The 16,957-nt window shown below is 40.4% G+C and overlaps 1 protein-coding gene across 2 annotated transcripts in view; it reads left to right on the top strand.

Moving 5' to 3' along the window:
- Positions 1-16,957, top strand: part of KDM4C (lysine demethylase 4C) — a 458,533-nt gene that overhangs the window by 190,071 nt on the left and 251,505 nt on the right. Inside the window, exon 9 of one of the 2 annotated variants that reach the window (XM_075209355.1) lies at positions 13,789-15,506. The exons of the other annotated variant lie outside the window; for it this stretch is intronic. Coding sequence (XP_075065456.1) covers positions 13,789-13,893 — 105 coding nt within the window. The 3' untranslated portion in view covers positions 13,894-15,506. Of the gene's footprint in view, positions 1-13,788; positions 15,507-16,957 lie in introns of those variants that run through there. 2 annotated transcript variants of the gene reach the window in all.

Genomic DNA, 16,957 nt, shown 5'->3' on the forward strand with positions numbered 1-16,957 from the left:
GTGACTTTTGCATTATGCCATGTTCATTGTCCTGCTGGAATATACATCTTGATCACTGCAACAGGTTTCCCTCCAAAATGTAAATATATTTTACGCTTTCCCTTTTTGCCCAGTTTTCCAGGCAGTGAAGCATCACTGTAGTACTATACACCTACCGCCATTATTTAGAGTAGGCTATAGTTTATTTTCTATTTAATTTTTACTGGGATAGCGTTCAGTGTAAGAATTGTGACACAAAGTTCAATGTTGGTATCATCAGGCCATAGATACTTCCACCACTTTGTATATGGGTCGCCCATGTGCTTTTTGGCAAGCTCTTTTTCATTGTACCAGCTATGGATATCAACAGACTGACAGCTGGCAGGACCAGGGAATTGAAAGCTATGGCTTGAACAATCCTCCCTTCTTTTCAGTCCATGAACAATGGGAAGTGAGGTATTGCTAATTACATTTTGTAGTAAGTTGCATGGTGCTAGTTAGATGCTGGTCTCCATTCTCAAGCTCTAAAGGAAAATCTGAATTAGCTAGGTGCTGGTGTAATATCCTATAAAAGCCAGATGATAAACTTCTCTTGCTTATGCTGGCTCCCATTTGTGCATGGGCCCATTGCCTAGTCTTGCTGTAATAGGCGCTAACATATTTTTTCTACTTATCTGTCTGCCCAACTTGGGACTCTTGCTGCCTACTTACTAGGTGTTGCTAGGGGTCAAGCCTGCAAAAGAATAAAAGATTAAAACCATGAGGGAGGCTATTTTTTTTATGTAACTAGTCTTATTATTGAGTGACACATTATAGAAAGCTTAAAACCTGGTCTTGTAGCTTATCATTCAATCCTTTGCTTTCATTTTTTTATTTGGACTATCATTACTTATGTCATATTTGTTGCTATGTGACTTTCAATGATACCTCAATGGCATAGCATTGTCTGTTAGAATTTGGAAAAATCTAATGTTGTTCCTGTAAGAGCTAGGTGGAACAATGTTACGTTGTATTTTCATCTCTCTATTCATATTGTTTCTTTTAAAATATGTAACAAATTTGTGTTTTTTTCCCCCTTACAATTTATCTAGTCAAAATTATTATAAAAATTGCAGACAACTCTTTTTCTATATTGTGTAATACTTTGTATAAAGTAGTTTGCAATCCACTGTGATTATATAAACTTAAGTAAGGATATTGTAGGAAATATAGGAAAAATGTAAATAAAATATTTTTTTTTTCTTTGTATATGAATTGATTATTAATGAATTGAAGCATAGTTGACCTTGTCCTTACCTGGAACACATTTAATGTTGCAAATACCACCTATTTTGATGCTCACAGACGAGGGCTTTGTGTGACATTTAAAAAAATAAAAAATAAAGGTCAGCTGGTATTGATATGATTTTATTTTCAAACGCATGAATCATATCATGATGGTAATGCAGTTGATGAGTGGCAGTGAAGTTCAGTGCCTACTTATATAAGCCAGAAGTATGGTTCATCCTAATTTCACCTTCTGGCTATCTATTTCTGTATTTGAGGATCTTTTGATTATATTTTATCACTACATTATTCAGACTAATGACGATAATGTTTCAGAATATGTTTTTTGTTATTTAAACTATCCGCCATATTTGACTTTTAATGGCATTTAAATGAGGACTTCCTTCTTGTCTATACTTTAAATAATTACATTGTATAGTCATGGCCAAAAGTTTTGAGACTGACACAAGTATTGGTTTTCACAAAGTTTGCCACTTCAGTGTTTTTAGACCTTTTTGTCAGATGTTGCTATGGTATACTGAATAAAATTACAAGCATTTCATAAGTGTAAAAGGCTTTTATTGACAATTACATTAAGTTTATGCAAAGAGTCAATATTTGCAATGTTGACCCTTCTTTTTGAAGACCTCTGCAATTCGCCCTGGCATGCTGTCAATCAATTTCTGGGCCACATACTGACTGGCCACCCATTCTTGCCTAATCAATGCTTGGACCCAAAAGTTCGATGTTTTGATCCCCCAGTCACTTAGTTATCACTTTTGCCTTATGACAAGGTGTTCCATCATGCTGGAAAAGGCATTGTTCGTCACCAAATTGTTCTTGGATGGTTGGGAGAAGTTGCTCTTGGAGGATGTTTAGGTACCATTCTTTATTCATGGCTGTATTCTTAGGCAAAATTGTGAGTGAGACCACTCCCTTGACTGAGAAGCAACCCAACACATGAATGGTCTCAGAATACTTTACAGTTGTCTTGACACAGGAATGGTGGTAGCGCTCACCTTTCCTTCTCCGGTCAAGCGTTTTTTCCAGATTCCCCAAGCAATCTGACAAGGGATTCATCAGAGAAAATTACTTTACCCCAGTCCTCAGCAGTCCAATCTGTACCTTTTGCAGAATATGAGTCTGTCCCTGATGTTGGGTCCATGGCCAGCAAACTCCCCAGACCTTTATCCCATTGAGAACTTGTAGGTAATCCTCAAGAGGCGGGTGGACAAACAAAAACTCACAAATTCTGACAAACTCCAAGCATTGATTAGGCAAGAATGGGCAACCATCAGTCAGTATGTGGCCCAGAAGTTGATTGACAGCATGCCAAGGCGAATTGCAGAGGTCTTCAAAAAGAAGCTGCAACAGTGCAAATATTAACTATTTGCATAAACTTAATGTAAATGTCAATAAAAGCCTTTGACACTTACGAAATGCTTGTAATTTTTCTTCAGTATACCATAGCAACATCTGACAAAAAGGTCTAAAACACAGTTGTAACGCCCCCTGCGGGGAAAGACAGGGACAGACGCAACAGAAAAGAACTCACCTTGTAAACGATGGTCACCTCCAGTCCGCTTCCGATTTCCCAGCTGCGATCTAATCCCAGCAGATCCGCAGCCGCAGTCACCTCCAATCACGTCCCTCTAAGATAGAGACAGGGATTACGGCCGTGCCTACCAGGTAAGGGCTGTCCGAGACTACGGCAAAGAACAAGAACACGGTCAGTCCAAGCTCCTTGCCGCCTCCTCACTTTGTTCTTGCCAAGACGCGGGGGACTACAGGTACTGAAGGCCAAGACTAATCCGAGGACTAATCCCGCCTCAAGTACCTCACACACCTGCCTGGGAGGGCCTAACCGAAAGGGGAAATCGAGCGTGATACTCACCGGGACACTCCCACTTCCGATCCGGTTCTCCTGCACCTTCCCGACTCCTGCGGATGACAAGAACACACAGCCTCCCTCTACGCTCTCCGTGAAACTAAGATGGCACCCACAAACTGGACTAACTACAACGGCGACCCGACCCTAACAACGTTCTAATGGTCGGCAACGCAACTAAGTCAAACACTAGGACTAACTAAATGTGGTGCACTAACGGAACTACTAGTTACACGCTACGGGGAACACCAGCCGGTGTTCACAGCCTAAACCGGAGGGCGGTTCCTAACCCCCTCACCCAGGTCGTACCAAGAAGCTGCCTTCTTGCTATGGAGTCACACACAGGCCCTAAGTACGGGTTCTTTAAGCCCGGCTGAGGCTCAGTAGAACAGCACACTAACCCGCGGGCCGACTGCCGCACGGAACAGCCGATCGAACTGAACCGCCCGACTGCCTGTACTCGGGTATCTCACACGTGTCCCTACGTCCGGAACCACAGGTCCACCTGCACGGAACCGGCCTTGAGGACCCTTGATCAGAACCACGGCCGCCCCTGGAACTGCCTCAAGGTGTGCTGTACTGCCACCAACTCACTCAGCCACCCCCCTCTGGGTACCAGTGTGACCCCGGGGACCTAAGGGACAGGAAAACTACGTGTGTTCTCCCCTGACTATGTGTATGCTGGTACTTACACTTGTCCCCCACAGCACGGGTTAACACAGGAAAACCACAGGAAACAAGAGCCTACCTTTAATGGGGGCCTGACGTCTTGCCCCTGGACACAGTTAGAAAGCACACCAAAATACTGTAATGTAAACTACACTCGCCACACAGACAGAATAAATAGATACAGTATACAGTACCTTGCCCGCTACTTACCCGAACACACCGCTGCTAGCCAACCAGCAGGTTGCTACAGCACCACAGGAGCCTACGCTCGACCGTACCTCCTAACCACGTGTGCTCACCTCACACAGGACCGCGCCTACTCTCACGAGGCTCTCACGCCTCTACCTCACACCACCAGAGCCTTATGCCCTACACACCATGGGTCTCTGCCCAGCTACACACAGAGCCTTCTGCTCTGACTAATGGGCCTCAGCCCCCTCTCTAACTCAGGGCTCTGAGCCCACTCACTAGGGCCTTGTGCCCTACTACCTAGGGGTCCTAGCCCCTGCCTGAGGCCTGTGGCCTTCCTAACTAACCGAGGGCCTTGTGCCCTTAATAGCAGATGGGCTACCAGCCCCTAACCAGGCCCTCTGGCCTTCCTATGGCCTCTAGGCCACTAACTACCTAAGGGCCTTGTGCCCTTGTACACCTGGGGCTCTGAGTCCCCCTCTCTAACTAACAGGGGCTTGTCCCCTTTATATCAATACCATGGCCTACTGGCCCACTAAACTCGTTGGGGCCTAGTGCCCAGGTCCCTGGGCCTTGTGCCCCTACTTTACAGTGCCAACGGGCCTTGTGCCCGACTGTGCCCACGGGCCTAGTGCCCGAATTAACGCTGAGTATACTTACCTGCTCTGCGCAGGAGTCTCAGCTTGCCACGCCGTCTTCTTCCGCCTTCTCCGGGTCTTCCAGACCCTCCAACCGGCGGCGCCTCTTCTCCGGTTCGGCGCTGTTGAGGGGTGCTTGGCGGGGGCGCTCTCAGCCCTGACAAGGGCTCCCCGCCGACGATCTCCGCTCCGGCGGCTTGCTTGAAGTCTTCTGGCGGCAGGGTAGCTCACGGCCCTTACAAGGGCCCCCTGCCGCCGCTGCCGCTGGTCTTGTTGCTGGACGTCTTGCAGAGACGTCCTCTCTCTTCTCCGCCGACGGACTTCTGCCAAAATGGCGCCACCCGGCGACTTATATAGTCGCCGGCGTGACGTCATTAGCCGGCGCGAGCGCTGATTGGCTCGCGTCGGCGCCAATCTTTTGAATGGCCGGGCGCGAGCCGCGATTGGCTCGCGCATCCGGCCGCTGATTGGCCAGCGGGGAAAGATGAGCCCTGATTGGCTCATCCTTCCCCCGCGCACAGGACCTGCAAGAAAGAAGTTATACTCACCGCCGCTGGATCGATGGACGGGTAAGTTCTTCTTCTCTTCTTTCTTCCTGCTGGGCACCATCGGGGACCTCTTCAGCCCCTCCAGGGGCACAGCGCTGCCGGTCATCTTCGCCCTCTTCACGGGCACCGGCATCTTCTGTCCCTCCACACAGTGAAGCAAGAAACTTTGTGAAAAACAATATTTGTGTCATTCTCAAAACATTTGGCCATGGCTGTACACTTTATGGTTATGAACAAACAGGCGCAAATAGTATTGATGTATTTTTTGTTTTTTTTTATTCTACCAGTGCACCGATTGTGATGCATGTGTACTCCTTTGCATTCAATATTGAATGTTTTTGAAACATGAAATTAGTGTAGATTTCCGTCAGCAGGGTGTCGCTCTATGAACCCCTTCCAACTGTTCATTTGTACAATCTAATAGGCATCATATTTACATTTTATGTTCATCACTAAAACATAAAACATATTTCTCTCAGTAAGGTAACATTTTTGCATTCTGCTATTGAAGATATAAGTATCTGCTTCTAAATTCATTTGTGTCTACATTATAAAGAAAGCTAGTCATTTCTTAAACCATTTTAATTTCACAAATTGAGTCATTAATTTAATGACATGAGGAAAGTTTAGAGTCAGCTTTTAGGTCTTCTGCAAGACCTAGGTTTTAGGTCCATGAAGAACATATCAATGTGATCTTTAAGGCATACATTTCTTTCCAAACACACTCCTCGCCTATACAGTGTGCAGAAAAGGTAGGGAAATCTAAGCTAACATGAATAGTTATGAAGGGAACTGTGAGAGAAAGTGGTATCACTGTCAACCAGATTTCACAGGTTATGCCAGTCAGAACTGTGACAAAGTAAAAGGCACTGAGACTGCCCTACTTTTAATACAGGTAATTTGAACCTAGAATCATAACAGAATTTCTTATCGCCTCTTTCCAGATTTATTTCTGCTTTCAGTGTGGTATTACAAGTCTTTGCAGAGAATTATGCACAGCAGTTTCCATAATCTACACAAATGCTGTTGCAGACATTTTCATTTTCTTGTATCTGCATTACAAAAATGGTTTGAATTTAGTAACATATATACCCAATAAATATTGTCCCATTTTATGTGGGTATGTTTCATTTTGAGTAAATCCAAATGAAAGTGTTAATGTCATTTAATTTGTCTTGGTCATAAACTGCACTTTTTAAAGCACTAGAAAATGTCTTTTTTTTTTTTTTCACCCTACAACTGAAGAATAGGAACAGAATGTGAATCTCCATGGGATATTGCACAAACAATAGAAATGCTGAATTCAGTGACTGTGTTCAATTATTTTTTTCTAATGCTGATTAAAGCTTCTGGATTCAGCAATTAAAAGTTTTAATTACTCTTAATAGCCATAAAACTCAATGACTACTAGAGGGTGTTAGGATTATGCAGTGTTGCAGGAAAAGTTTCATGATAACATCAATAGGCAGAATTTTTCTTAAGATTAAATATTAGTAAATTGGTTTGACAATTATCAAAAACCTCATGACATATCTTAAAAGCATGAATTAAAATCCCAATAATTGTCTTAATAGATAGCAAAAGATAACATGATTGCATCGGTATGTCCTTGCTCAGCTTTTTTTGTTCTTACCCCTCCCCCTTTACTGAATTTGATTTTTGTTGCTTTATAATATTGTAGTCTGGAAATAAAATGTCATTTAAACAGAATCCACTCAAGATTGTTTAGTTTATTTAAAGTAAGGTTATCAGGTTCTTACAAATTAATTCTGGGACACTTTAGCCACAACTTGTTTACACCCACTCTGAGTTTTTTACATAAAAATAAAAACGTCAAATGAATATATCAAATTGGTGTGGGGCATATCATTACAGCAAAATTCACATTTATATTACACTATACACGATGAAATATTTGGTGGAAATGCATGAATGAAAGATGCACTTGTACAAAGGATATATTTTGTAGCTATTGCACCTAAAAAAGACCGTTGTCAGACCTATAACGCACATAGATGATATTGCCTGTCATATATTGCACATCATTACTCTAGTTGCCATATATTACATAGAAACTCTTTCCAATTGGATTCATATATTGCATAGAGATATCACCATTGCCTGTCACATATTAAAAAAAAGCCTGATTGTCAGTCATATATTGCTAAGAGTCAAACCGCATCACTTATTACACAGATATACAACTATTACATAAATTGCACAGCAATATTCATATTCCCAGTCATATATTGTATAGTGAAGCTGCAAGTGTCAGCCACCTGTTGCACAGACTCTGCTATTGCCAGTCATGTATTGAACAGCGACGCCGCCCCACTGGCAGTGAAATAATACACAGAGATTCCCTGCATTTCCAGTCATATGTAGCACAGAGGTAAAACCCTGCATGCATTGCACAAAGGATATGCACCATTCAACTGCCATATAGTACACAGGGTTATTACTTGTTTAACCTGTGTACTGCTTATCATTTGTTTCATGGATCTCAGACATGTACAAGTCCTGTTTTTGGAAGAGATATTTCAACATATCATCTGTTGGGAAACAATCTCTGATAGCATTGAGCTAGCTACTGTATTTGAAGACATTCTAAAGAGCACCAACAGTTCAGAAAATAGCATCTTAAACATCCAGAACTAGAACCAATTCAAGCCACATAATTAGGGGGAGGGAGAAGCGGTGGTTCCTGTCAGAAGCACTATTTGCTCAAGAGCTATGTGTGATAGCTGCGTGGGGGACAAAGAGAGTCCAGGATCTGAAATGAGCAAACTGGTATTAGTGTGGTATAATTAATGAAGGGTAATTTTTACCTCAAGGGTGGAAATTACCTTTACCGTATATACTCGTGTATAAGCCGAGTTTTTCATCACATTTTTTGTGCTGAAAAAAGCCCCCCTCGGCTTATACTCGAGTCCCACTTACCTGGTCTCCGTTTTCCAGTCTCCCCCGCTCATCTGCAGGCATCTGCAGCCTCTGTGGATCACTGTCAGCCACCATTTTATTGTAGCCTGTTTTTATGTGTTCATTGCACATGGAACAATAAAGTTAAATGAAAAGAAGCCTGTCAGTCAAAGCTAAAGACCGGGACATTTCCATCTAGCCCCGCTGGTCAGAGACACATGTGAGTACCCTGACTTGTCCACTGCAATTATTTGCAGCAGTTTTATAAAGTCCAATATTTTCATTTTTTGTCACCTATTAATAAGTGTCTGAAGATTCTTTTGCATAACTGTGAAATCATTGAAAAGTCTAAAAACATCCCAAACTTCAAGTATAATAAGGGTTAAATCACACAAAGCAAATTGTATTGTTCTGTTAAAATGTTTCTTCCAGCAAACAAAATCAAACTTATCTTTATCTGAGCTATTATATCAAATTCTATTTAGTGTATGTGCAGCATCTTTTGCATTACTAAAGCCTAAATTACTATACTGTTCTGAACACTTAGGAGTAACTGCTCATCACCTTCTAAAGGCGAATAAACTTAACTGGCACATGTATTTAGTATCCACAGACTGTCTCATTGATTTATATATTAATGATCTGATCTTTAGTGAATGTTATTTATATCTGTGTTCACCTATTAGGCTTGATACCAAGTGCAGAGGATTTAGTTTAACCATTTGTGTACAATTTATTAGGATATGGGTATATATTATGTACTTATAAAATTTTATTGATGTTTAATAACAATAAATTTTGATATATTAATTTACAAACTCACGTTTGTATTATTGGGAGCCCAGTGTTAACGATATCCAGCACTGTTTTTATTTTTGAAACTTACCAGTAGCTGCTGCATTTCCCACCCTAGGCTTATACTCGAGTCAATAAGTTTTCCCAGTTTTTTGTGGTAAAATTAAGTGCCTCGGCTTATATTCGGGTCGACTTATACTCGAGTATATACGGCAATTTGTTTTTCCTGTGTTACTAAAATGTATAATTACCACAGGAAATGCATAATTGTGCATTATGCTGGAAGATGCCACTTTACACATTACAGGTGTGTGTATAGTTGTCTACAGTCCACATGAGTACCTGTTCAGTTTACATTTACACACAAATCCACCTGAATGTCAAGAACTCATTTGTTGGTACTTCAATTCGGTTATTAAAACCATTTACCTTATACATTTTTATTTATGCGATTATTCCTCAAAATGGGCAATGATGGGTCACTTTTGTGAAGTGTTCATGAGTTTCTGGCTTCAATTGACACAGCAGGCAAAGAAAGATAAAAAGAGATCAAAGTGCCCTCTCTAGTCTGAGCAACAGTGAGCAATTGTGTAATTTAGCGATGTACTGGAAAGTTGGATGGTTACTAAGAGCGTTTCAAAGCTCATGCTAGTGACTGACAAAGGGACTGACTAGCTAAGAGAGCAAAAGAAATAAAAGTTTCACACTCGCCACATTCAACACCTTTAAATGTCCTTAGAATAATGACGGTGGTAAAATAAGTACCATAATTGAAACCCTTTTTATATTCAATAATCTAACATTGAAGCATACAATGGCTCTGAACACATTTAAAATACATCTACTTCCCAGTGCTCAATGCTTGCATCCAAATAGCTAGCCTAATGTACTTTCCTAGTAGTCATCCCTTCCACTCTACAAATAGTTCCATGAACATTAGACTACCTATCATGATAAATCTATAACCACTGTTCTTCTACACAGTGTGCCTAGATGTAGAACCCATAGATATATTACACAGCACACAAGGACTACTATTAGATATTACAGTTCCAGTAAAACCAGTTTTATTCCGCACCCATACAAATAGTTATACGGTTTTACCACCACACAATTATGTATCAAGCTTTTTTAAAAGTAGGAATTATTCTCACTGTATTTTGTTTAATATGTACTCAGTAGACAAAAGGCATGTATTATTTTGCTTAGAGAACCTATTTCATATAGGTTTTTATTATTGTGTGTTGCCATAGTGATTTTGTTTCTTATCAAATACAGTTTTCAATACAACAGTTCTATGCAGTGGTTAAAATATCTTTTTAGTGGTAGAACATTGGATTTACTTTATTAGGCAATATATTTTGGATAAACTTGACTCTCACATATGACAGTACCTTCATTTTACACATTTATCAAGAGCCATATAAAACATGCATTTTATTTCAGAATGACCTGATTTTAAAATTCATTATTTCCTCCTTCACGTCTGATTTTTGTAATATACAAGAGATTTTCCAAGCAGGAATTTTTATGTCGCTTGAAAAAATATATATAAAACTTTAATACAGAATTGAGTTTTTCTGGACAACATTGTAAATATCAAGAATTTAAAATGTTACATGGGGTAACCTGTAGGTATATATAAACAGCTTTTTTATTCTTCAATGGTTAAATAAGTTTTTGCAGTGATGTTTTAGGTGCAATTCTCTATGTCAGAAAGATTGATGGGGAATTAAAAAAGCAGCCGCGTCTCTTTCAATTTTGCTTTGTTCAGTGCCCTGGAATACAGTTTCTCCCACTTCCATTTAGCCAGTCAGGCAGCACCAGAGAATGAGTTTTGCATGTTTTAATGGACAGCTGCTGCAGCTTTCCATTTGTTGTGCTTTAAAGGTAGAACATTTTTCTACATGTTTCTATACTGACACTTAATAGATCACTGAATGTAGACACATTTATAAGAATGAATGGCGAAGCTGTCCTCTTATGGTTCCATATTAGACCCTTTTTGTATTCAGAACATTGTTTATGCTTTAGAATATACAGGTATGTTTCTAATGCTTGGCAGTCTAGAATCTTTTTCCATAGTGGAGAGAACATAGCTTCACCAGCAGTAGCTGTATGTACCCTTGTGGTTAAGATGTTGTGCAGCATTGTCAAATTATTCTTAGAAATAAATGCCTATTTTGAATAGACACAGGCCAGATTTAGAGTAGGACACGAGTGTCAGACATATTTATATATCTCATGTAAATTTTTTGCAGTCTTCATGCACACGTCGTGCAACTGTATTTTCAGCCGCATGTATCTCACACTTGCGGCTCCTTCTGCTTCGAGAGGTAGAGCCAGTTGCCTTCATATGGAATTTGTGTGGAGTATAATAAAGGCACAGACATACATTTTAGCTATGCTCTGAGACCTGTCATTATGTTGGGTTACACATATCTTTGAATATATTACTTACGAAAAGTAAATTCTGCACCTACACAAGACAGGTGTAAAGTGCCTGCCTTCAAACGAGATATGTGCACATCTTTGGTCTATATTAGAGGTTGTATGTATAAATGATTTGTCTTACACAGAAAAAACAGACCTCAAACTAACTTCACTAGTGAACACCAGCCAAAGATTATTATTATTATTATTATTATTATTATTATTATTATCACCATTTATTTATATAGCGCCACTAATTCCGCAGCGCTGTACAGAGAACTCATTCACATTTGTCCCTGCCCCATTGGAGCTTACAGTCTAAATTCCCTTACACACACACACAGACCGAGAGAGACTAGGGTCAATTTGTTAGCAGTCAATTAACCTACCAGTATGTTTTTGGAGTGTGGGAGAAAACCGGAGCACCCGGAGGAAACCATGCAAACATATAAACTCCTCACAGATAAGGCCATGGTCGGGAATTGAACTCATGACCCCAGTGCTGTAAGGCCGAAGTGCTATTATTATTTTTATTATTATTACTACTTATAATTCACCAATGACAGCGCTTATATTGCACATGATGCAATATTTGTGGGACATAAATGTATGTTTATACCATTTTCTTCAACACTGCATGTTTAATTTTTGTATTTTATTTTTTTAACTTTCACTGCTTCAAAACAGGAATAGAATCTGAGCTAATGCAGTGCTGTGATTTGTATTATGTAGTAAGATGGAGAATATACATGAACATTTCATCTTGTCTAGAACAAGAAAATCAGTAGAGTGTTAATTATTCATAAACAATATGAAGCAATATTAATACTGGACTTAAATTTAGTTCAGAACACAGTCTGGATTTGAATTAGGGTTAGGAGTAGGACTACAAATGAGATATGTATGGTTTTTTCTTTTGCGGTTCTTGCAAGATTGCCCAGTTATTTTTTCAGTGCCTCCCCACAGTACACTCGAATTTTGAGATTTTCTATTTCCTATGCATGGTAGAGAAAGCAATAATGGTTGTTAACCATTATGTTTTGCCCATCCATCTGTAGAACTTTTTAGAGCAGATTTTCACTGGAGACCATGCAACAGCAGTCTATTTGAAGCTGCGAGAACAGTGCAACATCTCTTTCCGATACTGGAAGTACCAGGCCACACACAGTCCCTTGAATAGCTAATAGTACTACACAAAACTATCTATTTAGCATGTTTGACATTGGTTACAGAAATCCTATGTCATCAAGTTGTGAAGTTGCAATTTATTCCTTAAAATTAATATGAATACTACTACATTCCAACAATGTTGACTCCAATTTATTTGAGGGTCTGTCGTTACTAACTTTTGTTATCTCTTTACGTTTTTTGAACTAATGAACCAGTATGTATGACTGTTCTGGTATTTATTATCATTATTTTGTAACTTAGTTAGCAGTGATGATACATTGCTCTCACTAACTAAGCAATTAAGGGAGAAAAAAATATAAATTTAGTGAAAGTATGTACATTTGTCTTTTTACTTCTAGTAGAAAGTGCTCAATGTCCTAATGCAAGTATTTTGCAATTTGTATACACAGCTTGATATATAGCAGTTTTATGCTTTGCACTTTGGATGGAGTAGCTCTACAGACTGTAGTCACGTTATATACTTTGTGCATCCAATTAGATAATATCTGTTTGATTTTGTTGCCCCGGATATTACACATTGGATACAATTGAATCAAGAGTGCAGCTCTGTGGAAAATCCAAGGTTAACAAAAATAGACAGTACTGTAAGATATTTCCAAAGACTTTACTTTATAGCTCAGAATGAATCCAGAAATCTAAGATATTGTATATGGTAAAAGGTGCAGGGAAATATGTATAAGTTGATAAGTCCTCTGAAGTTGGAAATACCTTTCATCTTTTATCAGATTTATAGATGAGCAATAGTACATCCTTGGTAATGATTATATTTATATTTTTATTATCCAATATTTACATTACTGTGAAATGCTATACAGTTACTGGAAAGATATGACCTTAAAAATTGACGTCCCATCTCTCTCCTTAACATGGACTACAAGTTCCTTGTCAAAGTACTAGCCAACAAGCTAATGGTTGCCATTGGGCAGATTGTTCATTCAGATCAGACTTGTGGCATTCCTGGTCGCAGTATTGCAGGTAGCCTTGTGCTGCTGAGGGACACAGTCCATTACATCAAAGATCGCTATGCACATGTATTTGACCCTGGTCAGTGTTGATCAGGCGAAGGCCTTTGATCGTGTCTCTCATGAATTTATGCGTAGGGCTTTGCGCATGTTTGGCTTGGGGGAAACGTTTTGTTCATATGTTAACCAGATGTACCATGATTTTTACAGCTCTGTGTTGGTGAACTGCTGGAAGACTAATCTCTTTTCCATCATGTTTGGGGTCAGACAAGGCTGCCCTCTTTCACATCTCCTTTTTGTTTGTTGTATAGAGCTCTTCGCAATGTGCATCTAATGGAATTCAGAGATTAGAGGCATCACCGCACCTGGTCCAGTCAAGTAAAAGGCCAAGTCCTTGCTCTACATGGATAACATAACTGTCTTCTGCGCTGACTAGTGTTTGGTGACGGCAATTATCCAGACCTGCAAGAACTTTGGCCGAGCTTCAGGGGCAAAGATCAACTGCGGAAAGGCAGATGTGATGTTCTTCTGGCAGTGGCATCTGTTATCCCTCGCTGCATTTCCCTTCACAATCAAGTCAGACTTCATCAAGATTCTTGGAGTTTGGTTTAGGGGAGACGGGGCGTCCCTGAAGTGTTGGTTTGAAAGACTGGCGATAGTCAGACAGAAATTCGGTTAATCGAGCCTCAGAGACCTCACCATCAAAGGGAAAGCACTGGTGCTGCGCAAGGAGAACCTTCCTGTTCTACGATACAGGACCCAAGCTTGGCCACCTCTTGCTGCTGTCTGCAAGACCATCACGAGGACAGTCTTCCACTTCATCTGGGGCTCCAAAATGGACAGAGTGAATTGATCAGCTATGTACAAGAAGCCCGTCAATGGCGGGAAAGGGATAGCCGATATCCCCACCATGCTGCAAGCTTTCTTTGTTTATAAATGCATCTGCAGCATATTGAAAAGAAGACTTGCTCTGCCGGAAAGTCCATGTCTCGCTTTTTTCCTCCTGTCTTTTTGGAGGTCCATTGGTTGGCACAAATGAAACGGCTCCTTTTGTTTACAACTGGACTACACATTGGTTTTTCCTGGATGTTGGACAATTTGTGAGGGAACACCATCTGGAGGGACTTAAACAAGTGTGGAAGCCAAAAACTGGCCACAAGCTCATCAGAGCCAAAGACGTTAGGACCAGAGCTCCTTAGTGTGCTACAGCTAAATATGTGTGGTACAATGTGGCCTCTAAGAGGCTGACTAATAGATATAGACATTGCATGGATAGCTATATGTGGGTGGGGGTGATGGCCTCTTAAGACTTTAATGCACTCCTGGCACCTGTGCAGATATGTTCACTGCCCCTTCTGCATAACCATAGGTTATGCATATTTATTGGGACTGACCCACTGCACAGGCACTGTTGGATGCCTTGGAACACAAACTTAAGGACAGTGTGGCCAAGGCTTGCCTTTCATACCTTCAGTATTTTATTAATTATTTCCTGGAACCCACACTATTGGGGCTATCCAGGAGGCCAGGCACCTTAAGAACTGCTTTGAGGAAGCTATATGGCTTGACCGGAATCCCCTCATTTTTAAAAAGGAGAAGATGACCAACTAGGACTGTTGCAGACTTGATCCACAGTCCCAAAGAAGATGAAGATGATTGATTGTTTTCTCTCTCTTCTCCTTCTCCCCCCATGTGTCTGTTTTTTCAATAAAGCTTTGGGCTTTTGACTCCCCCTCCCTTACCTTCTTCATCCCATTCCCCCTTCATTGTTTGACGTTTTGTTGAAGTGTTTTGCCTTTAATTTATTCATCCTCCCCTATATTTGTGTCTGTCCCTCAATAAATCCTTGGGCCTGTTATCTCTACCCTTTATCACTCTAACCCATTTTCCCCTCACAACCATTGCTTGTTGAAAATTCTTGTGTTTAAGTTTTTCATGGCTAGTGCAGTACCTGATGTATAGTTTAGAATGTCATATCTTTATAACTTATGTCATGTATTGTACTAAAAAGTATGAATGATTATGTTAAACGGTGTATTGTGCTTACAGCTGTGCTGCGACGCAGTGTGCTTGAATGTAATGTATTGTACGTTTGTTTTTTGTACCTTTCATACAAAATAAATATACTTTTTCATAAAAAAAAGAAGGTAAATGAAGTTAAGTTTAAACAGATCGAGGTCAACAATTGGTTAACTACAGAATATAAATCAAGCTACCAAGAGTAGGTATGCATTGTAAGAAAATGCACTTTAAATATATTATAGGACTAAACAATGAGAATGGAAGGTGAGAATTAGGTCTCAACTATTGGGCAGTAGAGAAGTAAGACATATATTCAATGTGGGGAAATGTCACAAATATGACAGACCTGTAAAATAGATTGTAGGATTTGTGTGAGGCCAGACATGGAATGAACTCACAGATAGAGATATCGCCATCCGTCTAGTTCAGCAGGCGCCTCTAGTAGTCAGAATATCTAAGTGGTGTGCAGCTGCTCAGTCTCACAGACATTCCATAGCCAAGCATCAGCAGAGGATCCAAGAGAGGTGGAATGACCCTCGGCATGGGTTGTAAGAAAGAATGAAATAATAGGTCCAACAACGAGCACTTGCGTGTCCTATCCTATAAGTGGAGACAAAACGACTACCTCTTCTTTCCAGGTAATGTGCCACACAGCAATGCCTTTTGGTCTCAGACCTCCAAAGTACCAAAAGTCAGGGCAGTGATGTGGCTCAAATTCACAGAGCTAGCAAAAGCAATGGACAGCAGCAGACAGGTAGGAGGCTCTACAGTGATGCACCATACCATCCGGGTTAATCCAATTGCCACCAGCCTGCCAAAGCGGCACACCACCAGGCACCTTAGAAGTTGTATGCCTCCCCGTATTATCCTGAAGTCCTGAGATGAGGGGCTCAACTGTCATACAAGTGTAGCGCCTCTGCTTGGTACTGCCGTTCATGTAGTCCCTGAGCACGAGGAGCCGAGCTTCAGTGGACCAAGTGTTTCTCCCAGGGATGCAGGTGGGGGGGGGGGGGGGGTTAACCTGCCTGATGCAAGAGGACTTTTCTTCAGTGTGCGAGAGCCAAAATAAAGTGCGACTTTACTTGAACCCCTGCCAACTGGAAGTCCAGGTTTTGCAATCTTTAATTATTTTGTTACCCAACCAACTCAAATGGATACATAACACCCAAAGGATTACAAGGCATGTCAAACCTCATATATTAGTAAGGTATTAAAAAAAAAAATACCCAAAAACATTTACTTTGTCACAAAATGGAAGATTGTATGTCTCAAACTGGAATCAGAAAAATATTAAAAACATGTAACCTCTGGGTATTGTAAATAATGAATAGTACCAAAATAAAATACTGCATAGGGTAGGAGCCAATCTCTGATGTAGCCCAAAATTATATATTACTATTGTGTGGTTGTTGTTGTGTTTGGTGATAATTGTTTGCAGGTGTAATCTTTAAATGTGCT

This window comes from Mixophyes fleayi, chromosome 1 (assembly GCF_038048845.1).
Source record: "Mixophyes fleayi isolate aMixFle1 chromosome 1, aMixFle1.hap1, whole genome shotgun sequence".
NCBI classification, from domain to species: Eukaryota; Metazoa; Chordata; class Amphibia; order Anura; family Limnodynastidae; genus Mixophyes; species Mixophyes fleayi.